Source organism: Panthera tigris, chromosome B4 (assembly GCF_018350195.1).
Source record: "Panthera tigris isolate Pti1 chromosome B4, P.tigris_Pti1_mat1.1, whole genome shotgun sequence".
NCBI lineage: Eukaryota > Metazoa > Chordata > Mammalia > Carnivora > Felidae > Panthera > Panthera tigris.
The window spans coordinates 40,202,421-40,227,726 of record NC_056666.1 but is presented as its reverse complement, the minus strand read 5'-3'; the positions used below and the strand labels follow the sequence as shown (position 1 = coordinate 40,227,726).

Here is a 25,306-nt window from a genome sequence, read left to right as displayed (position 1 = left end):
AGCATCAGGAGTGGAAAGAAACGTCCCCCATCCCCCTCAGTGGCTCTGGCCCCATACCACTGGGGGACTTTCTGAAGAATGCAACATGATTGGAGCTGTATGTTTGCAGAACTATCCTGGCAGGGACATAGGATGCCACAGAGAAGAGAGAGGCAGGAAGGCCTAATGTAAAGGAGATTAATGAGTGTGTGGGCAGGAAGTAGGGAAGAGAGGAACAGGAAATCGGCGATGGTGCAGAAATGTCTTCCTGCTGCCCATTTGCATTACTTTGTTTCACTTGTGTTCCATGGCTTTAGAGAGTGGTAGGGCTAGAAGATAGAGCGTGGTCCACAGTCAGAACCTCACTGACCAGGGTTTAGTGAGCACCTCCTGTCTACAACGCAGGGCAAATTCTCTTTGCATTGGGCCATAAAACACCATCCACACTGTGAAGGTACATCCACTGTTCCTAACAGCGCTTTCTCCCTCACCCACAAAGTTCAGGCTCCCCCACGCTGTGCAACCAGTGGCTGGTAAGGAAGTCTGTGCTCTGGAAAGGAGATGAAATCCTGGCAAGTACCTTTTGTTCTTTGTGATAGCGATACTCATAAAGCGACTTTCAACTTAAAAGAGTTCTGTTATCCCATTTCATCCTCACAGAAACTGTGTGCGGTCAGCAAGGAGAGTATTATATCCTCATTTTACTAAGGCTCAAACTCAGATTGTCCCTCTGAACTGCAAATACCTTTTGCGCTCTGTCGGTGTGAGTTTCTTACTGTCTGGACCAAAGTGGTGTATTGGGTCTCCATGCAGGAACCCATGTGGGCCTCGTCCTAGGTTGCTGCTCTTGTCTGCCTTGGACTGGATGTTCTCAGAGGGTCAGACAGGTGTTTTTGTATAGTGGAAGGGCCACTGAATTCGGGAGCCCAGTGGAAGGAACCTTTGAGTTCTGGGCCTGACTCCTTCTCCCTCCCATCCCCAGATATGTGGCATTGGGCAAACAGGGAGCTTTTCTGGAACCAGTTTTATTGATCTTTCCTTCATTATTTCCCTCCTTCCTGTCCACTGATCATCACCTCTGTGGGGACTGTTGTCACAGCCTAAGGACTATGCCCTTGTCTTTAGCCTCTGTCTATGGGTCTCCTGCTTGGAAATCCCCACCCAGTCAGTCTTTTCAAACTTTCTCCTTGGGCTGGGGGAGGGGAGCACCACTCCATGCCCCCACAGACAACTTCCATTTGCCCTTGGGTCAGATATAAACTAGCATTCGGGGCCCTTGTGTGTGGGTTTCCCAGTCTTAGGGTAGACGAGACTCTGCCAGGGTGATAAATCTATCTTAAAATCTCAGGTGCATAATTTGGAGTTGTTTACCTGTTCTTGCTCACGCTCCATGTCCAGTGCAGCAGGGCAGGGGCTCTGGACCCAGACTGATGGAGGCCACATGGACACCAGGGAGGCTGTGAAACACGCCATCTCTCACTTCTGCTCACAGCACACTGGCTGGAAGCAGCCTAATTGTGAAGCAGTGGGAAGATGTGTAGAAGTGTGTGGACACTCCATGGACAGCAAGGGTCTCTGCTGCTGGCTCCAGCCAGGCTACAAAGCCTTGGAGAATAGCTCCTCGGTCTTATATTTCCTTTTATGTCCCCCATAGTGCCTGCCTCACAGGAGATCTGTGAGTTTGCTGATGCAGTTATCTCTGTCTTCGTTTATGCATTCAAAAAAATTTTTTCTGGGGAATGCCCATAGGCTAGGCATCCTGCAAACCACAGTGGAAGCTACCATGAGCATGTATGCATTTGTTATTTCCTACCTTCAAAAGGATTTGCAGAAACATTGAGATGAATAAGGTAAATGTGAAGTTGGCTTGATGGGACAGTCACTGAAAGATGCAACAAAGCTATCAGAAGACTTAAAGTGTCCTTAATGGCAAAGAGTGTGCACACTAACCCACTCACTGAGGTGGTCGTGCACAGCAGGGGTGACCTGTGCACCTTCAGGCAGAGGTATGACTGCAGAGTCCCCCCAGGCCTGCATGGGGTCAAAAAGTTGTGAATAAGGCCACCTAATGGAATGAGGATTCTGCCAGGCTTAGGGGTTTCCTGTGCCATTCTCACGCTGGCTTTAATACCCGTCTGGCCTTTTGCCTCAGATCTCCTGATTGCTGAGGAGCATATGACTACCGCCTTGCTCACCAGGTGCAAACAGCTGGTGTAAACAACCCCAGCGAGTTCCCAAGTGTTTCCTGCAAAGGCTGGGTGGTGAAGACCGATTTCTTGGGAGCATCTCCCAACAGGCCCAGACATCAGGCCCATCTGAGGTCCCTTCTGGCCACAAATATTTGTGACAGACTCCAGAATATGTTAAGAGTTGGCTCAGCAGTGGTAGATAAAGACACAGTAATTGCCTCCCTGGCTGCCATGGTAACAGCGGTCACAGGCTCGGGTGCAAGGCACACTGTGAGCTGGTGGCTGTATGGCAATGGTGGGGCAGAGACTGAGCTGGGACCTAGGTGATGGGATGGGGTTGCTAGGGGAAAATGAGTGAAGCTTGGGGCCTTGGTGGCCAGAGTCTGCTCTGCAAGGTGGGTAACCCCCTTCAGCAAGCATCAGTAATTAGTTTGTGAGGATCCCAATGAATAGGTGGGACAGTACGGTCCCCAGTGATCTGTTCATTCCTGAAGGGGTTCCAGGTGGTGGTTTATAGGAAAGGGTCTGGTTCCTGGGATGGGAAACAAGCAATAGCTGGGCAGGACATCAGGACCCCAGATGTCCAGGAAAATCAGACCGGGCTCAGATGTCATGGGAGGCCAGGGTATGAGGCAAGGTGACAAGGGTCACCAAGTAGACCCTTGAGTAGTAGCTCAAGGCATGCTTTGGTCCTAGCCTGTCCAGCTGCTATCACAGAATACCACATAGTGGGTGTCAACAGCAGAAATGTGTTTCTCATGCTCTGGAGGCTGGAAGTCTGAGCTCAGGATGTCAACAGGGCTGGGGAAGGGTCCTCCCCCAGGTCCTATGGCTGTGTCTTCATATGGCAGAGGCACTAGGGGCCCCTCTGGAGCCTCTTTTACAAGGGCACCCCACTCACTTCTGAGGGATCCCCCTTCATGGCCTGAGCACCTTCCAAAGGCCCCACCTCTGAATACCATCACAAGGGGGATTAGGTTTTCAACATATGAATTCTGGCCAGGGGTGGGGTGCACAAGCATGCAGACCATGCTTTTTCCTTGGCACAGGGATAGACGGTGCCTTTGAGGCAGCGAGCTTCTGAACCCACACATGGGGAGCAGGATGTCCAGAGCTCCTGAAAACTGTAGGGTCTTCTCGTGACCAACATAGGCATGGGTCAGGCTCGGCCCAGATGGGGAGCATGTCCGCACTCCAGCTGTGAGAGGGGCAGGGCTGCCAGCAGGCTTCTAGCCTTAATAACCAAGATGTCAGCAGCTTGTTTTTTATCAGGATCATTCTCGATCTCTAGCTCTTCCACCACCACCTTCTCTTCCTCTCCCTTTCAAAACTGTGTGCGCAGCGCTGGCTGTGTGTGGAGCTGTGTGGTTCACCCTTAACTCTGTGGTGAGCCTCTCCTAGTTTTGGGGTTGGGCATCTTGCAGGTGCTCAAAGGATGGTGGTGTGCCAAGTCAGAGTCTCCAAGTTGTAGGAAAATGGCTGTGCTCTTGAGTTGTTTAAATACTGACGATGCCGTGCTTCTGAGTGTTGCTGCCCCGGGGCCACTGAAGTGGGGCTAGGAAGGGAACAAAAGGAGGGATGGGGTGAAGGACTTTTGGGGGCACCTGCCATGTGCCAGGCACTGGTAGACATTGTACATACATCATCCCACAGAATCGTCACCGTAGAGCTGGGAACTGGTCATGGCTTTCATTTTACTTCTGGGAAGCCTGAAGACGCTTAGGAACTTGACCCAGGAGCATCTGGTTAGTGGCATGTGTGAGTATGTGTATGTATGTGTATTAGAGCATGCCAAGAGCTGCTGTAAGCACTTTCTATTTATCAGTATATTTAATCCTCAAAACAAGCCCCAAAGGCATCAGGACTCTTAACACTCCCATTTTAGAGTGGAGAAGACTGAGACACAGAGATAAACAGCTAACAGGCCCAAGGTCATGGGGCTGGGAGGTGGTGAGTCAGGCCTCAACTCTAAGACTGTGATGCTCTACTGTCTGGTAATATATAGCGGTCCTGGTTCCTCAGGGAACTTTAGATGTGTGGAGAAAGCCAAAGAAAGCACACCAGAGGCTCCAGAAGGTTTAAAAGGCAATGCCCCGACCCATGTGAGTGGCAGGTGGTAGGGGTCTCTGAGACGATCAGGGAGACTTGGAGGGAGCAAACTCTGAGCGCATCGTCACCTGCCTCCTAGGTCTGCGTGCATCAGGACACCTGCGCAGGTTCACAGACTTTGGGGTCCCTCATGCTTTATTAAATTTTCTAAAAAAGCTTTTTTCTGAGGAATTGAAATGGCTCAGTCTAAAATCCAGTTCTAAGCTACCATCAGGAAAAGCCAATGTATCACTACTAAAGAGAAAAGAGGGAAGAAAGGAAAAAAAGGAGACAAAGCTTGCTACCAAAGGCTGCCAGGACATCAGAAATTCTTTAAAGAGAAACATTTTGGACATACATGGATGGATCTAATTTTCCATCAAATATGGGCAACGTGTGTTTTCAGAGTTAGGGGGGACGTGCTGGCTTTGTTGGCTCGGAGCCCTGGGACAAGGGGAGTGGGCTTTGCTGCAGACCGAGTCTGCTCAGGAAGGTACCTCCACAGCGAGGACACGTGTGGATGCGGGTGGGTGCGTGCAGGCCAGGACCCGTGTCTTCCCGAGGACGGGGCGGGGGTTTGGGGGTGGGGGGCTGTAGTGCTGGTAATTTGAAATCCGGCCTGAGTCAGGTCTGTGGGGTTGTATTTGAGCTCCTGACTCTCTGGGTGGCCTCAGGCAACTGGGGAGGAAGAGCCTCCTGCCTGCCCATCTGTGAGGCCAGGGGAAGGGTGTGGCGAAAGTGGATTCTGCCATTGTCTGAGGGCCCCCTCGGTGCTGCGGGCATGAAGTATTGTAAATGTTGTCTGGGAGGGTCCTGGATCACGGGAGGCTGCTGCTAATAATAAAAAAGACCTGATCATGGTTATAGCCCAAGTTCGTGGAACAATCCATGCCAGTTATATGAAACTATTATTAGCATCATGCTACTTATAATAGTTTCATATAACTGGCAAGAATTTCCTCCCAAATTTGAACGGTAACTATGAACACATCTCTCTCCTTTTTCCAGTTAGTCACTGAAGCACTCATATCTCCTGTTAGTGGGAAGTCCGATATATTTCTCTCCCTTTCTTTGAGTTTCTAAGAACCCAGACTCAAGACTTAAGCCACAAGAAGAGAACGGAGTATGGTGGGCATTCTCTGTTTGCCTTGTTTTCTCTCCAGACCCCTTCTCCACCCTTTTGCACCATGTCCTGCATCCCTGAGGCTCTGCCGATGGTATCACTGGGGCCCCCTGCTCTGACTTCGATAGGAAGCCATGGAAGAGCAGAAGGAAGCTTAGCAGGCACAAGGGAGAATTGGGGGTAGTTCTTCCCTGCTTCTCCCTCATCTCTGACAAAAATGCACCCTTTCTGGGTGCCTGGGTGGCTCAGTTGGTTCAGTGTCTGACTCTTGATTTTGGCTCAGGTCATAATCTCATGGTTCATGGGTTCAAGCCCCACATCAGGCTCTGCACCGACAGTGCGGAGACTGCTTGGGATTCTCTCCCTCTCTCTCTGGCCCTCCTCCGCTCACACACACACACTCTTTCTCAAAAAATAAATAAATAAACATTTAAAAAGCTTAAAAAAAACCTGCATGTATCCACAGATTCTACAGGATGAGTCCTCCCTCATGGCCCTTCTTGGGCTCCAGTGACACCATTTCTTCTCCTTGCCCCCTCACTGTAGTAAGTAATACCTTCATTAGGGTCACTTCCTTTGAACCAGTGAGGGGAGTTCTGCTTCCTGATGGGATCTTGACTCATAGAGGCAGTCAGGCCAACATCCACATTTAAACAGGGAAGTCAGACCTGCACTATGGCCAGCCCTCCTCTCATTGCTACACAGCATTGCTGTTGGATGCTGGCCCTGTCCCATCTGACAGAAGAGTCTGGGCCATTGCTGAGAGGGTCCCTCCGGGTTGCAGGTCCCGGGCAGGCCATTGCTCTTCAGGGAGGATGATCCTCCCCTCTAGAGTGAGCTCAGTCAAGGGGCTGCAGCCGTCAGGGTCACCTGCTTTCAGGACACCCGTCTATGCCTCTACCCCCATCTCCAGGATGCCATCCATCCTGTAGGCTCCAGGACATACAGCTTGTCTTCTTAACCTTCAAAACACAGTAGATCTGATACTATCCCTTTGAATCTCCCTCAGAGAGAGGTTACCCTGGTGACTCTAGGGGCCTTCACCAACCCAAGTGACGCCCACCCCGACCTTCTAAGAGGACTCTGTCAAGATTTTTAGGTAACCTGCAGGTACCTGTCTCACTAAAGAGGAGGCAGGTGTAGAAATTAAATGTCTGCTAGAGTGCTTTGGTACATAAAATAATAAAAGCAAATGTTGGAGCCCTTACTCTATGCTTGGTGCTTTCCATACTTTATCTCCCTCAGACTCTACAAGAAATGTTTAAGGAAGGTCCCATCTTAGGAATGAGGACAGTGAGGTGCAGAAAAATAAATCCCTTATCTGGGAACACTGGGACAGAAAAGTCCTTCCGGCCCAAGGTCTTCCTGTGTTCTTCTGTTACAGCCTTGTGAGTTGTGTCACAGACAATAGAAAAAGACCAGAAGCAGGAAGCACTTGGGATATCACAGGGTGTGCCCTCCACCTGGGGCCATGACTTGCTCAAGGCTCTGGTTCCTTGAAGCTAGCTGGGTACCTTTGAAGGATGGTACAGTTCATGCAGTGCTCCATCCCACTGGGAGCACGGCCCAGGGAGGACAGAAGCACAGAGGTCCAAGGACTCCATGTGTCCAACTTTGAATTCTTAATTTTCCCTCCAAACCTGTTAGTTCTCACCCACTTTTTTCCCCTCTCAGGAAGTGGAACCACCAACCACTCAGATGCTTGTACTAGAACCCAAGTGTCATCCTGGACCCGAACTCACTCTCTCTCTCTCTCTCTCTCTCTCTCTCTCTCTCCCCCCCTTTCTCTCTTTCTCTCTTTCTCTCTTTCTTTTCAAACCTAGAGTCCAGTCTGTTAAGTATTGTCCACTCCACCTTCAAATATACCCCAGATCTGATCACAGTTCACAGGTTCCATCCTAATATTGGCCATCTCTTGCCTGGACCGCTGTGCACTCCTCATTTGTCTCTCTGCTTCCATACCTATCTCCCTCTTGACACACATATACACAGCCCATCTTCTGTGATATTTTTAAAATATAATCTCGCTATGTCCCTCCCCTGTGCAAAACCTCAAGGCGACTTCCCATTGTGCTTCCAGTGAGGTTTAAGTCCCTTCTGTGGCCTGTGAAGTCCCATTGACCTGCCCCTGCCTTCTCCTCCAGTTCTACTGCCTAATAAATGCTTTCTCCTTGCTCAGAATGTTCAGTCCTTGGGGTCTTTTCATTCTCTACACATCTGTAGGTCTCTCCTGTCTGCTGCCCTTCCCTGTGGTTACCACCCGTGGCTCCTCCCCAGCTCGTCCGTGCTCCCTCCACCACATCCCTGGGGCCTCAGCTGAGAGGTCAGCTCTCCAGAGGCCCTTCTTGACCACTCTGACTAAAACCGCCTTCCTGCCCCCTTTTCTTCTCATCTCCCTGCCTTTTATCCTCATTGCTCTCCAGAATGGTCTCATTAATCTATGCCCCTCTTCTAGACTGTAATCTCCTCATGGCAGGGAGCTTATTGGTTTTGGCCACCACTGTATTCCCAGTGCCTGATGCCTGGCACACAATAGTCACTTGATAAACATTTGTGGAACTAGGGAAGGATGAAAAAGATAAAAGCATTCCTTCTGAGCTGCCTTCCCTGGAAAGGCATGAGGAGATGGGCTAAGGTGGAATGACTCCCTTCCTTCTCACCGGGCTTTTCCAGACCTGTGTGTGTTTGCAAGATGACCCACTGGTTTCGTGGGAGTGTCGATGGCCACAAACCAGGCACACCTACCTGTTGTCTCCCCACTCCTGTCATTGCCATGGGGAGACAGTCCTCACAGGGCAGTGATAGCAATCACATGGGGAATCCATGGCAAGTGCCCGTATAGTGCCCGGCACATAGTGGGCACTGAGCATGGGGTTTTCCTGATTGGCCCATAACAGTATTAATCAGTCTCTCTCTCTTCCTCTTCCCCCTCCCAGATGCTCCCGTCCTATTTAGTCTCCTTTTTTTTTTTAATTAAAAACAATTTTTTTAAATCTTTATTTATTTTTGAGAGACAGAGAGAGACAGAGCATGAGCAGGAGAGGGGCAGAGAGAGAGGGAGACACAGAATCCAAAGCAGGCTCCAGGCTCCAAGCTGTCAGCACAGAACCCGACATGGGGCTCAAACTCACAAAATGCAAGATCATGATCCGAGCTGAAGTCAGCCACCCAACCGACTGAGCCACCCAGGCGCCCCTAGTCTCCTTCTTTTTTTAAAATGAGATGCCCTGTGATGCTGTCACTTTGGGCTAGGCTGCTAGACAGCACAGCAGATCTCACGTCCCTTAGTCTGGGATCAAAAGTCATCTTCCTGACTCTAAGGGAGGGATCCCTTGCACTAAGGAATTCTCTAGGGTTCAGGCATATCTCAGGAGTGCCCTTCCTTAATCTCTAGTTCTGGGGCTCTCAGCTCCCTTAGGCAATACTCTGGCTGCTTAATTACCCAGCTGGCTGGTTTCTCCTAAGGTGATTCCTTTCCGATGACACAAACAAGGCAACAGCATCACATTGGAGGCTGAGACACACCTACCTCTGCCCCTGCCCCCAACACACACACACACACACACACACACACACACACGCACACAAACAGACGGAAGGCCAGGTGGTAGGGCTGTCAGAAAATGTAGCTGTTTGCAGAAGCTGGATCTGCCCTGGGGGAGAGGCGGGGAGAGGGGCAGGCACCTCTGCTTTCTGACTCAGCCACACAAGTTCAGGCCCTCCTTCCTTCTGCCCAGAGCAGTGCTGGGGCTGGTACTGCCTGAAACATACACTTGGACATCTCATTTCCTTTTGTCACCATCATTCTATATCTGCTGGCTGGGTTGCTGGGGGCTCCAGTTACCCCGAGCTGCTTTTCGAAAATTCAGGTTCTGCAGCTGGCATCCTCTTGCTGGCCATACTGTTTCCATATGATTAGGATGGAGCCTGGGGACTTTGGATTCTGAGCTGGCCCCCTGGGACTAACTTGGGCTTTCATACTAATTATTTTCCAAGGCAGTTTACAGCTGGGTCATTTGTACTCATATTTTTTCATGACACAACACTCCAGAGGTTTAACACTTAACAAAAAGGGGGGCTGGGTAATGGCTCTGCACAGGAATTCCATGTGGTTGCCCTTCCTGGTCCTGGATAGAGTCTGCCCTCTGTTGGAAATCTGCTTCAACAGGTTGGGAGGAGGCAAAACCCTCAGAAGGCCTCCAGTCAACCTGGGGTGACTTTCTGGGGGATATGGGATTTCAGGAGCATATAATGACAGAGAAGGGTTGCCTTCTACTTACCCACACTCTCTCTGTGTTGACTCCCTACTTCACCTCCCTGTAGCGATTGTAGCCTAAAGGCACTGGGCTTGGAGTTTTATGAAGCATAAGGCTGGGCTGTTTTCTCATGGTCTTAGATTCAGACCACTCCAGAGGTCTGTGTCTTATGATGGGATCCTGCCCAGTGGCCTGCAGTACAAATTGTTCTGCTTGGGCTGAAGACACCATCCCATCCCAAGTGGACCCTGGGAAAACTTGTTCTGTTTCTTGAGTCATATAGTCTCTGTCATAGACAGATGAGGTTCCTAGTGTTGACTACTGAGACAGATCCAATAGTCTAACTGGAGCTTCAGGGCTTTAATACTCCCATCCCCACCCCCAACCCCACCCCACTTATCTCCATCCCTGGAAGGTATTCCCTGGGAGCCTTCCCTGGAAGGCTCTGTGAAGCACATTACATGGCTGCAGAGCTTCTCTGAGGTGGGGGCATCCAGCTGATTTAGTGGCCTATCAAGTGGATTTAGATTGTTTATTGGAAATGCCCATTATTTATGATGGCTCATGGCCCTAAAGGTGCAAGCAAAGGCTGTTTTCAGAAATAAAACTAATAAATAATAACTAGGCCCATGATTTATCAGTATGGAGGAAAGGAGCCACTCATTTCCAGTTGGAGTAAAACATCCTGAAAGGATCAGATTCTCTTTCCCCAGAACTTGGAGGAAATTCCTGCAAGGATTGGGAGATCTGAGTACAAAGAGTTCAAAGGAGATTATAAAAGAAAATCAAAGACACATGCCTCTCTGTTCCTCATTCTTAATCCCCTTCTAGCCACATTTACATGACAAGTTTTCCAAATTTTCAGCTCCTTAGACCTGAATACTTATTTTGGGGTGACATCAGTTTTAATTTTCTTATACCCAAACTATTTTAAAATGAGAGACAAGAAGTGGTTGTTACTGTTAAATTGGCTGCCTTAGGTAAATGGGGCAAAGGCTCAAAATCCTACTGAAAGCCTTTGCTTCCTTCCTCCCCTCCCTCCATCCCTCCTTCCCTCCCTTCCCTTCCCCTCCTCTTTCCTGTCTCCCTTCCGTCCTCTTTCCTCCCTTCCCCTCCTCTCTCCTCCTCCTTACTTTTCCTCTCTCCCTCCATCCCTCTCTCTCCTCCCCCCTTCCCTCCCTCCTTCCTTCCTTTCTTCTGTCCATCTCTCCCTCCTCCTTCCTTCTTTCCCTTTCCCTCCTTCCTTCTCTCTGTGTCTCTTTCTCCTCTGTAACACAACAGGGCACATGGTGGTCTCTGTTCATGACCTGTGGCCATGTTGAAGCAGGACTGAGTCCTTTGGCATATCCCTCCCCTAAGAACAAACCCAGAATTCTTTCAACACTGGTGAAGAAAGCAGGTTTTAATGCATCTTTGCTAAAGATTCTGTGGAGAGGCTAATGATGGGATCCCACTACAAATGACAGGGAAGTTAATGAACATTTCTGCTGGGTGCCTCTGCCCCTCCCCCATCACTTACATTTCTTCTTTGGCAGAGAGCACCTCACCTCCTGTCCCTCCCTGCCCCTCGCGTGGCATGGGCATGGCCCTGCATCTAACCCCAATATCCCCAGCTCTTATCTTGTGGATAGGATAAGGTAGGGAAATTTAAATCGATTAAATTAAATTGAAATTGAAATTAAGCAGATCCGTCTTTCTTGTGACTCCATACACACAAACAGTGGTCCTTGGAATATGACAGGGAATTTTTAATAAATGATAAATATTTTTTCACTATTCCAAATCATATTTTTTCATGTCATTCATTCATTCATTCATTTATTCATTCTTTCAATAAATATGCTTAGAAGAGTACATCTAGTGATAGCTGTGGCCTACCAGAAGGTGTATCTGACTATGCTCATTGTTTTGCCACCCAAACCATGCATGGCAAGGGGAGGGTGGCATGGGGCTTGGGAAAGTGAGGGTTAACAGTCATATGGGGGTTCACAGTTATGAGATCTTTTTTTTTTAATGTTTATTTATTTTTGAGAGAGAGAGCACAAACCAGGGAGGAGCACAGAGAGAGAGAAAGAGAGAGGGAGAATCTGAAGCAGGCTCCAGGCTCTGAGCTGTCAGCACAGAGCCCAACACGGTACCTGCACCCACGAACCATGAGATCATGACCTGAGCTAAAGTCAGACATTTAACAGACTGAGCCACCCAGGCATCCCTATGGTTATGAGATCTTAAAATGGAAAGTAACCTTAGAAATTGATGGTAAGCATTTCCTGGGCCTCAGCATTTTTTTCTTTTGTCAAGGAGAATAGGAATCAGACGGAAGAAAGGGATGTGGATCTTGAGCCCAGGGAAGACTTGAGAAGCATAAATCAAACAGGGATGCACTGGCCTCTTTGTCAGGCAGAATTTGTAGCAGGAACAGAAAAGGCCTTACGGTTTAAATATCTGAGGGGCTTTGCTGATGTACATAAACTAAAGAAGAAATAGCAGCTGAGGCAGTGTTCACTGTAAATGGTGAACACAGATCATTATCCAAATGCTTATTGGGCAAGGCAGTGTGGGACTGGCCCGGACTTCTGTCTCATGGGCAATGCCATGTCCCTCCAGGTGTGGAAGGAAGGAGAAAACTACCAAGCTGTCTGCCAGCTGAGGGATAGCACGGTAGACTTTTCCAACTTCATCTCCTATAAAATGAGGACAGTGTCTCCAGATTCCCTGGCAATGTTTATTTTCATAGTTGTCTGGAGAACTTTGGGAAGCTTGGGTGGTAGACTTCTGCAGAGGTGAGGACAGGCTGTTTCGATTAGATTTTCCCCGCTATGTGCCAGCAGGATCACCTCCTCACTATCCTCCCCGTTGATTGGTAGAAAGTGCTCATTAAACAACATGGAAAGGAGGCCCAGAACCTTTGGGGCTAAGACATGTGCACAAACACCTGGCCACGGATGGCCCAACCATGCTGCAGAAAGCAGGGCTGCCAGCTTGGAGGAGGTGATGCAAGAAGAGAACACTTTAGGACAACAGGAGCTATCCTTGATTGAGGTCTGGCACTTGCCAAGCACTAGGCTGAGGGCTTTCTAAGAATCCTATGCAGTTTTCAGGGCAACCCTGTTGGGCGGATGTCATTATTCTTTTTATAGAAGTTCAGACCTCTAATTATGCTCTGCATTTGAAATCAGGTGTGTCTGATGCAAAAATCTGCCCCTACAGCCACCTCTGGAGTAACACAATCAAATAGTCACTCCCCTCAACACACAGCGAAGCCCAGAATAGCGTGACTGGGTGCTCTGTAGGTTCGGCATGGCCTGCCAGGGCCTCTAGGACTGTTCGTAAGCATAAGCAAGCTCAAGTAGGCTTCAGGATGATGAGGCACTCGGAGAATGAGCTGGTTTTCCGTGTCACTGTCTGCCTAGGGATGATGTCATGTTTCTTAGGGCTCATGGGGGCTAGGACATGACTAGACAATGAGTAGCTCTCATCTCCCAAGGCTCTTTCAGCCTAGAGAGAAGTCAAGGCCAGATCACAATTGTGATCACTACCTGCATCTCTAAGCTTTTCCATTCTCAAGGCCCCTCCCAGGGCCATTCATCCCCAAGAGCTCACATATGCCTGTGACTGTCTCTTTAGTAGGTTTCTGCTTGTGCTTGGACCACACCGATGATGTTGGGCACTGTCTCTTATCCTCAGGATTGTGTTCTAAGATTGCAAATGAATGAGGGGCGCACTGTGCTGTGTGGGAAAACAGATCATGGAAATACAGCATTCTTTCCCTAAGATCCCCTTCCGCCATGACCTGAGAGGAAATGATACCTTGCCACTCATAGATTCAATCTTGAAAAGACTTAGCAGTTTGCAAAAGGTTTTCACAGAGACCTTGCTAAATTAAGCTCTTTGAGGAGTGTGAAGTCTTTATTCATCCTGGCATCATATGGCGGGTGTTCAATTAATGTGGACTGAACAGTCACAGATATTTCCTAGGTATATATCATGTTAGACTGTGGGTGGAGGGTGGGGAGGTGACAGAGGATGTGCGATGTAAACAGTAATCAAAGATCTTGATTTCACAGTGCGGCAGAGTAAAAATTGTCTTTGAAGACAGGCAGATATGAGTTCAAAACCTTAACTCTTATGTAACCCATAAGAGCCACTGTGGCTGTGTGATCTTGAGCAAGGCTCTAATCTCTCTGGATCTGAGCTGCCTTTATTTATAACAGTGAGATGTACTGTCTCCCCCCCCCCCCCCACCCCAACACAAGTAGGTAGGGATGACGTGAGATAGCAGACGTATGCAATGGGTGTGGAGCAGATCAGAGCAGACACTCCTGCATAGCGCATGATCCCTCTGACCACCCAGGAGGTCACTGCAGCTCCCTGCATGCAGGTGTTCTCTGGTTGTGAGCATGCTCAGCCCATGCATAGGACAAGGTGGAAGTGCTAGGGAGTCAAGTCCAGCAGTAACCTTCAACCAGGTAGGGGCTCCACTTGCTCTCACTCCTCAGTGTAATAGTTATGAGGGGGGTTTCACAGTCTCTAAGAAGACCCCCCAGTGGGACTGAGCCCTGATAGCCTGCTGTATTAAATTGTTCGTGAACACATCCGTGCTGTCTTCCCCACTCCTGTCTAACTACCCCAAGCTTCCTGGGAGCACTTTCCAAATAAGCCACTTACTCCCAAACTGCTTACTTCTTGACACAGAGGGCCACCCCAAGTAAGACAGAAGATTAATTAAAACTACTGTTGTGATTTTCAAAGGGCTTGGATGTGGGTAATTAATACAGAGAAATCTAAAATACTGCAGGGGAAAAAGAGATTTCTACCATCTGACATCATCTGGGAAGGCTTCAGGAAGGAGATTATAGGCAACATCTGATCTGAATGGTAAAGGATATGAAGGATTTGTACATGAGAGGAGGGCCCAGGGAAAGGAATTCCAGGGGAGGGAACAGAGTTTTATGTCCACTTTTCCAAAGATTCTGACAAAAGCTATGTGTGAGTCAGGTGGGCAGACAAGTCAGGTGGGTCCGTGTGTCAGCCTCATCTGAACACGGAACCTCCTGGCTGGCATGGTCCTGGTACTTTGGCCCTGTGCTCAGCACGCTTTCAGGCGATACTTATCAGTGCACATGATACAGGGCTGGTGCTTTCTTTCTGCCCCTGAAATGTGGCCCTTTAACCTCCTATCTTTGCCAAGCCATTTGTCACAGTCTATGAAATCCCCATCAAACACTCTGCCTAGTTGTCCACCGAGCATCCCATGGGTCTCGGGTCTTCCAAAGGCATCAGTGAGGTTTTCTGTTCAGTATTTCTCAGGCCCCTTTGGGGATTATCAGCTGGCTCCTCTGCTTGGACCTCATAGAACTCAATGGGCCTGTGACCCCCGAGTTTGAGACATTATTAGGCTTGTGCTTATTTCACTTATCTGATGATCCTTCATCATTTGAGTGAGTGCATGCGAAGTGTCTCAGCCTATCCAGAGAGCGCACAGATCCAGGCTGTCCTGCTAGAAATGGAGGAGGCAGAAAAGAGGAACAATGTCATGGTACCCAAGACAAGTCTTTGCTGCCTATTGACTGTTGTTCATTGGTTAACAAGCCTTTTTCGTCAGGGATTTTGTTCAGATAAAATCTTATGGAAGCAGCAATCACACAGGGAAAAGCTGACTACCCCTCGATGAAGAGAGGGTGGTTGGAGAAAGTTCTGCCAGCCAAGATCCCCCTCAGAGGGGTATGGTAAGAGACCATTGCTAGAATGGGTAAGAGGAGGGAAGTGGAAGGAGAAAGGTGATGATTATATGTACCCTTGGCCTTCTGTAGCCTCATAGTATCTGGTAAACCATTTGGGACTCCCAGATGACTTCAGTTCTGCTGTGCTAGAGAGACAGGTCTCTTGGTTTCTACCCTGAAGCAGTAAGAGCCAAGAGACCAATGGCTTATGTAATAGGGATTAAAACTCTGAAGAGGTGAAAAATATGCCTCTCAGTCTTAGCATCTTTGCTCTTATCTTTCAGAGGTTCCAAAAACAGAACAGACTTTTGAAGAGCGCCTGATACTCAAAGCTTTCTTGCTAAAGTTTGTCAATGCCTACTCGCCTATCTTCTATGTGGCCTTTTTCAAGGGGCGGTGAGTATAATGGTGTCACACGTGGTGACTTGTCACTAAGACAGGGGCCCCTGCTAGAGTCAGCTTGTCCCTACTGCCCATTCACACCCTCAGTCCTATTCCCCACTTCTGCCCCCACCTTGTCATTCCTGAAGCAATGGCATTCGCACCACATCGTTTTGGATTAGAATCTTCAGATTCAGGTAACCAGGGAAACAGCAGGGATTTGACCCTGGGCCCCAGAGGGTGAGTCTTGGAATAATCTGGGCATCCCAACTTTGAGGATGAGGTAGGAGGAAATTTCAGGTCTGGTGAGTGACTTGGAAGTCTTTCAATGCATTTCTGACACTAGCTACCCTGAGTTAGCACATACTTCACGAAGTAAGGGCATGATCTTCCACGAGACTGCTCACTCCAGACACTAGCTGCAGGCCCTGGGGTTCCTATGCCACTCGTGATTGGTACCCACTGGCTACGACCACTAACTCCTCAGGTTTGATAATTCTCTAGAATGACTCACAGAACTCAGGAATGTGTTGCACTTAAAATTACAGTTTTACGATAGAAAGGGGGTACAAATCCAAACCAGCAAATGGGAGAGGCACATAGGGTGAGATTTAGCAAGGTCTTAAATAGAAGCTTCCATGTCCTCAAGATGGATCAGTTTCCTGGCACGTTGATGTGTACCACCAACCATGAAGCTCATCCAAGCCTCAGTGGCCAGAATTTGTAAGGTTGTGGTATGTAGGTAGGTATGATTGGTTAGATCATTCACCATGTGACTGAGCTCAACCTCCAGTCCTCCTTCTCTCCCTGAGGTCAGGCTGCTATTACATGGATCAAAGGTTCAACCCTCTAATCACATAGTTGGTTTTTCTGGCACAGCCTCCCCCATCCTGAGTGATCTCATTAGCATAAATTTAGGTATAGTCCCAAGAGGCCACCATGAATAACAAAGAGACTCCAACCAAGAAATTCTAAGGATGTAGAGGCTTTCCCAAGAACCAACAATAAAGGCCAGTCAGATTCTTTATTATATAACCTGTCTGGATGTAAAATGACTTCTGATGAATACTTTTCATGGTTAGATCACTTGGCTACCTATAAGGAGATTTCCCAGTAATGATTAACTTTGTCAGGAAGCTTTCCTATCACTAAAATCTCATCAAGCAGGCATTGATAGCAAGAACTGTTCTTGTACATATTTGATAGTTTCTTATAAATGTTTTTTGACCAAAACCACAGCGTCCTTCCTGGGATCTCTGCTCTTGACTCTTATGAAATTATAGTAGTAGAGAGACTGTCTGTATTAATGGGTATATACTCCACTGGTGCTTTGTCTCTAGATTTAATATCCATAGCAAATTTTATACATGGAAATTCCAGGCCAAAAAATAGGGTCCCGACCCTTAGGTAAATTTGTGGCAGATTGAAAAAGATGGTCTTGTCAACAGCACACTGCAGTAAATACCATAAGAGAAGTGTTAAGAAAGTGATGGGGAAATACGTAATTGTGAACAGAGACAGTAAGAAGACTTCACAGAGAAGGAAAGATTTGAGCTGAGCCTTAAATAGATGGGTAGGATTTCAACATGTGGATGAGGGGCTGACATTACAAGTGAAAAGGAATCTTCTCATTACCTGTCTGGTTCCATGATTGGCTTTTACCTCTCTGCTTCCCCCCCACCTGCCCCATCCTCTTGTCCCCCAGTAAAATAGACCCTACTTGGAAGAAGCATGAGGCAGGCTGCTTCCATTCCTTCAGATGCTTTCAGTTAGGAGTCTGGATTTTTCTTTTCGGACCCCAGGAATCTGTACTTGCAACTTTGGCCTGTCTCCCGCTTCATTTCCTGGGAAATCAAAAGCTCTCACTGAGGAGCTGCAATCAGAACTCAATTCTTGGCATTAGTTGGGGGAAGAAGGTGCACAGAAAGTACACTTAGATATCATGCAAACCTTGTGGTGTTTAGGCTCAGAGATTGTCACACATGCACACCCACACATGTGACCTTCCCAGCCCCACACCAGCTCCAGCCTTGGCCCCTATTCCCTGGAACCCTGGGTGGTACAGGTGAGGGTCCTAGGTGATTTAGCCCCTACTTTCAAAGAGGACGGCAGGTGGTGGCTGTTCCACTCTGAAGGCCATGCCTACAAGCAACCCTGCCTTTCTCCTTCCCTAACTCTCCCATGCTTGTGGATTTCAGGTTCGTGGGCAGACCTGGAAGCTACGTTTATGTATTTGATGGCTACCGCATGGAAGAGGCAAGTATAGCCACCAGTGATCCATGGCTGGCTGGTGGTTTGTAGGCGCCCCCCTGGCCTCAGCCTCACCCTTACCCCATTTCGCACGCTTTACTTTTTGCCCTTGCTTCTCTGAGCTCCCCTTGGTCTTAACCACATCTACTGTTATCTTCTCTTCTGGGCAGTGTGCTCCGGGAGGCTGCCTCATGGAGCTCTGCATTCAGCTCAGCATCATCATGTTGGGGAAGCAGCTGATCCAGAATAACATCTTTGAGATCGGAGTCCCGTATGTAATGAATTCTTCTTATCTCCTCACTTGCCACCAGGGCCTAGCCCAGCAGGGCCAGAGTTTCAGCAGGATGCTCCCTGCCTCCTCCCTTCAGAGAGCCTGGTTATTTACTCCTCTGCCCACTTGCCAATAGTTTTCCCCATGAGGCAGGGCCCCTCCCACGAGGCTTGTCTACCCATCTGATTGGGGAGGTTTGAGGCTCTGAAAGATTAAGCACTTGCTTAAGTAATGTAATGACTAAGTGGCAGAGCCAGGACTCAGGTATCTCGGACCTCAAAGTGTAAAATATTTTTAATGCTCGCTGTCCTCCCACTGAATAAGTAATGTAGACTTTCATTGTGGTGGGTAGAAATGAATACGAAAGGGGGAAATACTACGTAATACTTTAGACACATGTGGTCTTGGAGGAGGGAAGGGTGCAGAGCTGGTGAAGCTCAGGCTGGATTTGCATGTGGATCTTCTCTCTCCTCCCACATGGTTTTATACAGATTTCACAGAAGGACTTCTTTCCCTTAAGTGTTGCATTGAGATCAACTTGAAAATAAACACAGACTTGTAGGCACTAGATCTAAAAGGAAAGAAAATGCAGTAAGTGAAAATCTACCTTCAGGTCAAAGAAAAATGTAACCCCTCCCCCCTCCCCTTACTGCCGCCACCACCACCACCACCACCACCACACATTTCTATTGCTTTTTGGTGTTCTCATACCATTACTTAGGCTGAATGCTTAGGGTGCTTTTCTGTCCTCACACTGACACAATCTCAGAAGGCTCTTGGATGTGTGTTTTTCTGGTATGAGGACTGGCAAGAATGTTGGTGTCTGGACATCTTGTTTCACCTCCCTGCTGCAGCCAGCCTCTGGTCACCAGTCCGGAAATCATCAATTTTGAGAAACCCAGCCCTCTGAAACTGTGCCCCATCTCCAGCTTTCTGGTTGACAGTCATTCGGTGATAGTCAAGCAAAGCTGGTAAGACACATGGTCACTGTTCCCTAGGAGCTTACCATCTCAGAGAGAGACTACATTTGTTGTGGAGAAACATCCAGAAAATATACAGACCAAGAAAAGATGTACCAAAGCCACATCTGGCTCCTTTGAAGCCAAGGGACCAGCCCCTCCACTGCTGCTACAAAAGAAAGTGTCCATTCTCCTTCAGACATCTGGGAAAGACACCTGTCCTTCCAGTGTATCATTATTCTGCTCTGGATGGAATTGTATACAGCTTGCAGGCATGAGATTTATTTATGCCTGGACATCTGCTCTACTACTTAGCCCATTTACTCTGGACCAGAGGCCTTTTATAGATAGAAGAGAGGCAAGAGCTCAGGCATATGTTTGGACAGTGTATTGGCATGTCCCCCACCCATCTACTTCATAACAGATGAAGTTAACACATGGCTGTTTGCCTCAAAGGCTAAATTTTCTTGTTTATGCTTGATATGTGTTTAATATGCCACACTTTAATTAATTGATGGAAATTATACAGTGACTTATGAAGCTGGGGACAAATCACTTCTCTAAGTCTTGCTCTCCTCATCTCCTGATGAAAATAATGGCATTAGAATCATCTCCAAGGTGTTCTCATTTCAGCTGTGACATTCTGTGACCATGTCCTCTACTCAATAAAACTGGGCACTGCTGCTTCCAAATACAAGTTACTTCTGTTTCAAAACATTGTTCCTCATTTCAGTTTCTAGGTTGCTAAAGGACACATACAATATAACTGTGTAGTTAATTATAATATATATATGAACTACATAAGATATATAGTTAATTATAATAATAAATATGTAATTAATCCCTGAGGATGTAGAGCAGAAATCCTTCTACCAAGCCCTGGAGTCTTCTGTCTCCAAAGTTCTTGTAATTTTACAGGTTCTATTTTGAGTTCAGTTACATGAAATCACTATGATGGTGATTTTTGGATTTTCCCCTCCTTGCTCAGAACCCACTCTCAATAAATTAGACCCCATCCAATCCAGAGTTCAAGCACCTGGAGATATCCTTATATGAATGACACAGTTGAGAAACATGAAATAAGCAAGAAAATAAAAAGGAGTCTTTCCAAGTCAAAAGAGATATGACAGTTGACCTGACAGGAAAAAGAGGTATAAATGATAAGAATAAGACCCATTGGTCTTGAATTCTTTGGAGGGGGTAGCACATTTCAGTAAGACAGAGATTGTCCAACAGATCTGGGTTTAAATTGAGCCATTGTAGTATACTCACTGTGTGACCTTGTTAAAGTTATTCTAGAAAGATTTTCATGCAACCTGGCTTATGTACAAATAAAGGTTGGATAAATGCTCAGCTATCTTGAAAATAGAGCATATGAAATCCGAGAAAGGAAGAACCGTTCTTAGGGGCTCCAGGCAGCCAAGGTGTTACTGAATGTCATTAGCTTTATGTTTGTAAGTGACGCTTTGTGACTGTTGCAAGCCCAAGAGTGAGATTAAAAAGACCAAGTCAGGAGCACTGTTTTTCTCTTCTGTTCAGGGCCTGATGGCCTTTGAGTCATGTACCTTCAGAGCCTACATCAAATTCTTTCCCCAAGGGAGGTAAATAGTAGTCTTAGATACCCGATTTGATTTTTAAAAACAGAAGCAAGGCTGAGGAGTTAGGTAGGTGATTATACTAGTTAAGAATATTGGGGGTAAAAAAACATGAGATTATACAATTAGAAGATGTTTATCATCTACTTCTGGAAGTAGTTTTCTAAGATTCTTCCAAAGAAAGTTTTAAAATATTAGAGACTATCTAAGTGACCTTTATCAGTAAGCCAGGTAGTCAGTTACCTCTCTCCCTGAGGGTGAAGGATGCAACATTCTTAGTAGATTCTGTGTGTGTGTGTGTGTGTGTGTGTGTGTGTGTGTGTGTGTCTTACAAACATACCATAACCACAATTGTAATGCCCTTGAGAATTGTATACTCTAGTAGGCTTCTTGTAAGACACCGTGTCCAATCTTTAGTGATTTGTGAACTAACCTTTAAGTTTTTTTCTCATAACTACCTAAGTGACTGTTGCATATTAATTTCCTCTAAAGCAACTCATGTTTTATTTAAATTCATTACATTTCTGAAAATGGAACATGAACACTATCAGCTACTGTGAACGGCAAATCACAGTAGAAAGAAATACAGTCAGAAGTAAACATTATTAAACAACCAATGACATTAGCTTAAGATCCGCATTCTCTTTGTTCTAAAGGAAGCTGCACGGGCACTGGGGAGTTGTTAAAGACATGCCAGCAGCAGACTGGGGTTTTCTCCTTAACCGCCATCAGAGGGGCTGAACAGGAGCAGGAAATGAGCTGAACGGGAGCATCTAATGAGATGAGGGCCAAGTGTAAGGACCTCCAAAGGTGTCAAATGAACTGCTGTTGGAATGTGACTGTTGCTTGGGAAACGTTGCTTTAGAGCAATATTATCACTTCTTAATCCCACAGGCTTCCACAAGGCTGGCACGGATACTAGGCATGTCCATGGTTACTGTACAGCTGCCCTTTGGGACCTGGATAAGCTCCACCAACTCTCTCAGGCTCTCTTTTGCTGCCCCTAAATCTGGCAGGTGTCCCAGACAGGGCCGTGCAGAAGCCCAGCTCCCTCCAGGCACCTTCCACCAGACGGCAGCAGTCCCACCTTGGCTAGGCCTGATTCAGAGACCCTGGGGATGGAAACACAAAGTGCTTCAAAGGGAGGCCATAAAACTGGGGGCACTAGGCTCTTTAAAGGCAGCTCTGTGACTAATTGAGGACATGATAATAAATAAAACTGGGTTGCGTGATCTGGCCTTGAACTATCCCCACTTAGCAACCCCAGGCTCCTGGGGCCTGACACAGTTGTGACAGATGCTTTCCAGAGAGGAACTGGATGGTTTTAAACATTACAGGCCCCAGAACAATGCTCATCGGCAGCTCCATCTGAGATGACTTCAGACATGGTGGGCGGTATGGCAGAATCTGATCTTGTGCTATTTATTACCTGAGTCCCCTATCAGGGGTTTCTGTTCCCTCACTGCTGCCCCCCACACCCTGCCTTTCCCATATGTGTTTGTGCAATATAGATTTTTGGTATGAATCAGATGGTGCCCCTAAAACGTGCCACCCCACATCCTGACTTCTCACTATAATTTTCTCTCAAACTTAGTTCCAGTCTTCCTTGAAGGAAAGTTGGAAATGAGCCTTTTGTCATTCAGAAAGATGGGTGTTTTTTTTAACAAAAGGTAAAATGCCTACCTTTTCCAAATGCCAGATTCTTTCCTGGGCTAAGTCTGAGACAGAGCAAATAGATCAATACTTCCACTAGCAAAATGTCTTCCCATCCCTATTCTTACTAAAAACACCAGATCACATCCCCCAATAGTTGTAATGTACCCTGGACACGGCCAGTAAGATTCTATAAACTTTATGCTTTCTTTTTTCAGTAAATGTGATAAATATTACATTTCAAGACATAAAACAGTCTCTCTTTAAAGCCATCACAGGCAAAGGAGGTCTGTGTTCTCAAAGACAGTGGAATCTGGCCATGAATCAGAAGTTTAAGGAACAAATTTGAACCTTGTCAGGTGTCAAGGAGAGGAATCATAGCTCAGAGGTTGCTGTGTTCATCTTGTTTGGCTCATTTAGGGCTTAGTCCTGCCTTCTTTAATGAGGCTTGAGGCATACGGAGCTGCCTAGGCCCCAGATTCCTGCAGTGGGAAGGCCTAAGGTGTGACAGACAATCACCATGGTCTTGGGATGAGCCCATGGGGCACAAGCAAAGGAAAGGCTCCAAGACTTCCAGACAGTTTCTCGGACCTGTCATTAAAAAGGGATGGAAAAATAGCAGAGCGGATGAAAAGGACAAGGGGGTAACATCAAAGGAGTTATTTTAACGAGTGAGTGCATCGTACAGCCGGAATCGTAATCTGAAGTTTTCCAAACAGCCCATCTGTATGGTATACAATTTGCAGGATTCCTGTTAAATCCTATTCTTGAGGGACCTTCTTTATTAATTTTTTTAATGGTCACTGAGATCTCCAGAAGGGCAGCTTCTGGGAAGGAAGGGTTCGTAAGAATTACTTGTGGGTTGTTTTTCCCCTCATCGTCTTCGACATGCCCACAGTGTATTACACAGTGACTGCAGTGTCATTCCTGAAGCTCCCCTTCTGCCCTTCCCTTCTTTGCTACATGGTCTAGCAGTTGGCCTTCTGTTCCTGTGACTTCTGCTTTCCTGCCCTTGGAAAGCTCCTCTCCCTCTCCCCATCCCTGGACTGTTGGTATTCCTTCCCTGTGCTCCATCCACAGGTGGGGCTCATTGCTATGGTTTTGGTTGCTCTCTCCAGGATGATTCTCATTATTGTTAGCTTCCACCCAAATCTGTTTTCAGGGCTCTAGACACATGTATAAAATGCTTACTAGACATCCCTACTTACTTGTCCTGTGGGATCCTCTGCCTTGACACGCCTGCCTCCCCCTCATCAAAAGGGCCTCTTCTCTAGTGTTCCTTGTCTCAGCAAACTGTACCACCATCCACACGCAAGCCTGAAGACCCCAAAATGGTCCTTGGTTCCTCTCCTTCCCACGTACAGGTCACCACAGCTTCTTAAGTCTGCTTCCTGAGCCTGTCTCAGTCTGCCTCCTCCTTCTCATGTCCACTGCAATTACCCTGGACTCTGCTGCCATAATCTGTCACCTGGGCCACTGCCTAACATGGCTAACTTTCCATGCCATAGACTTGTGCTGCCTTCTTGCTCTTCTCTTTCCTCACTTTTCCTCTCCTACTCCATGCTCCGAGCATGTGGAGCTCCATTCAGTCCCTTCTCTGAGCTGTTCTCTTATTTGCCTTTGGCCGCTGCACAGATGATCTCGTCTGCCTAGAACACATCTTCACCCATCATGCCACTCTCCCTTTCCTACGCTTCTGCCATCTTTTATCATTTAGTTGGTTTATGCATCTCTTCCTTGGGGAAAACATCCCCTGCTTCAGGTCAGGTTAGTTTTCTTTGTTTTATTTTGTCATAATTACCTAAATTTCTCCCTTCATGATACTTACTACACATTATTGGCAGTACTTAAGTGTCCATTTTCCCAGCTATATGGCCTCATTTAACACATCAGATGTCTTGTTTTTTCTTGGAGACCATCCTCTGGGAATCTTCATTCTCCTGTTCAAACCAAAACTGTTCACTGAACCTTCTATATAGCTGTGAATCCCAGTTAGATCTAGCACTTCCTTTTTCTGTAATTTCTTGTTTGCTGGATTCCATTGTTACCTTTCTTGTTTTATATCACTGGTTGGTGAAATTCATCCTCCAGGAACTTCACAAGAGTGGATGCATGGATATCTTTTTAAAAACCTTGTTTTTAAAGGCATGTTTTACATTTTTTCTTCTGCCTTTGCACTTGATGTATACTTTGGCTAGGTATAAAATCCCTTGCTAAAAATCATTTGCCTTCTCAATATTAATAAATTTCCCTGGGGCTTTCTAATGTCAAGGACTGATGTTGAGAATTCTAATATCTTTTTGTTCCAAATAATTTTTAGAGAATCTGTTTGTCTCTCTAGTCATGGAAGCTTTTAGAATCATGTTCATTGTTCCTAGAGTTGTGAAATCTCATGGTGATGGGCTTTGGTGGAAGTCCTTTTTTTCATCATTATGCTGAGTAGGTCCTTCCAATCAGAAAATTCATATCTTTCAGCTCAGGACATTTTCTTATATTTCTTTATGCTTTCCTCACCATTTTCTCTGTCTTCTCTTTCTGATTAAATGTTGGAGTTTCTTATTTTTTCTTTCCTATTGTCTATTTATTTTCTTTCCTATTTTTTCTTTCCTATTGTCTTATCTTTTCTTTCCTATTGTCTATTTATTTCTTTTCTATTTTTTTCTGTGAGTTTATTGATTTTTTTACTTCCGATCATTTTATTGGACTCATTTCGGATCTATAATTTCCCCAGTTCATTTTTTCCTCTGAATAAACTTCTTAATCCTGCTGATTAATTAATAAACTTCTTAATCCTCCTGTGGGAGAAGTGGTAGTCAGTCACCTGGGCAATACGGTTGGG

The 25,306-nt window shown here is 46.8% G+C and overlaps 1 protein-coding gene across 1 annotated transcript in view; it reads left to right on the top strand.

Moving 5' to 3' along the window:
• ANO2 (anoctamin 2) overlaps nt 1-25,306 on the top strand; it is a 318,443-nt gene that overhangs the window by 258,536 nt on the left and 34,601 nt on the right. The window contains exon 17 of the mRNA XM_042993671.1: nt 15,643-15,754. Coding sequence (XP_042849605.1) covers nt 15,643-15,754 — 112 coding nt within the window. The remainder of the gene's footprint in view (nt 1-15,642; nt 15,755-25,306) is intronic.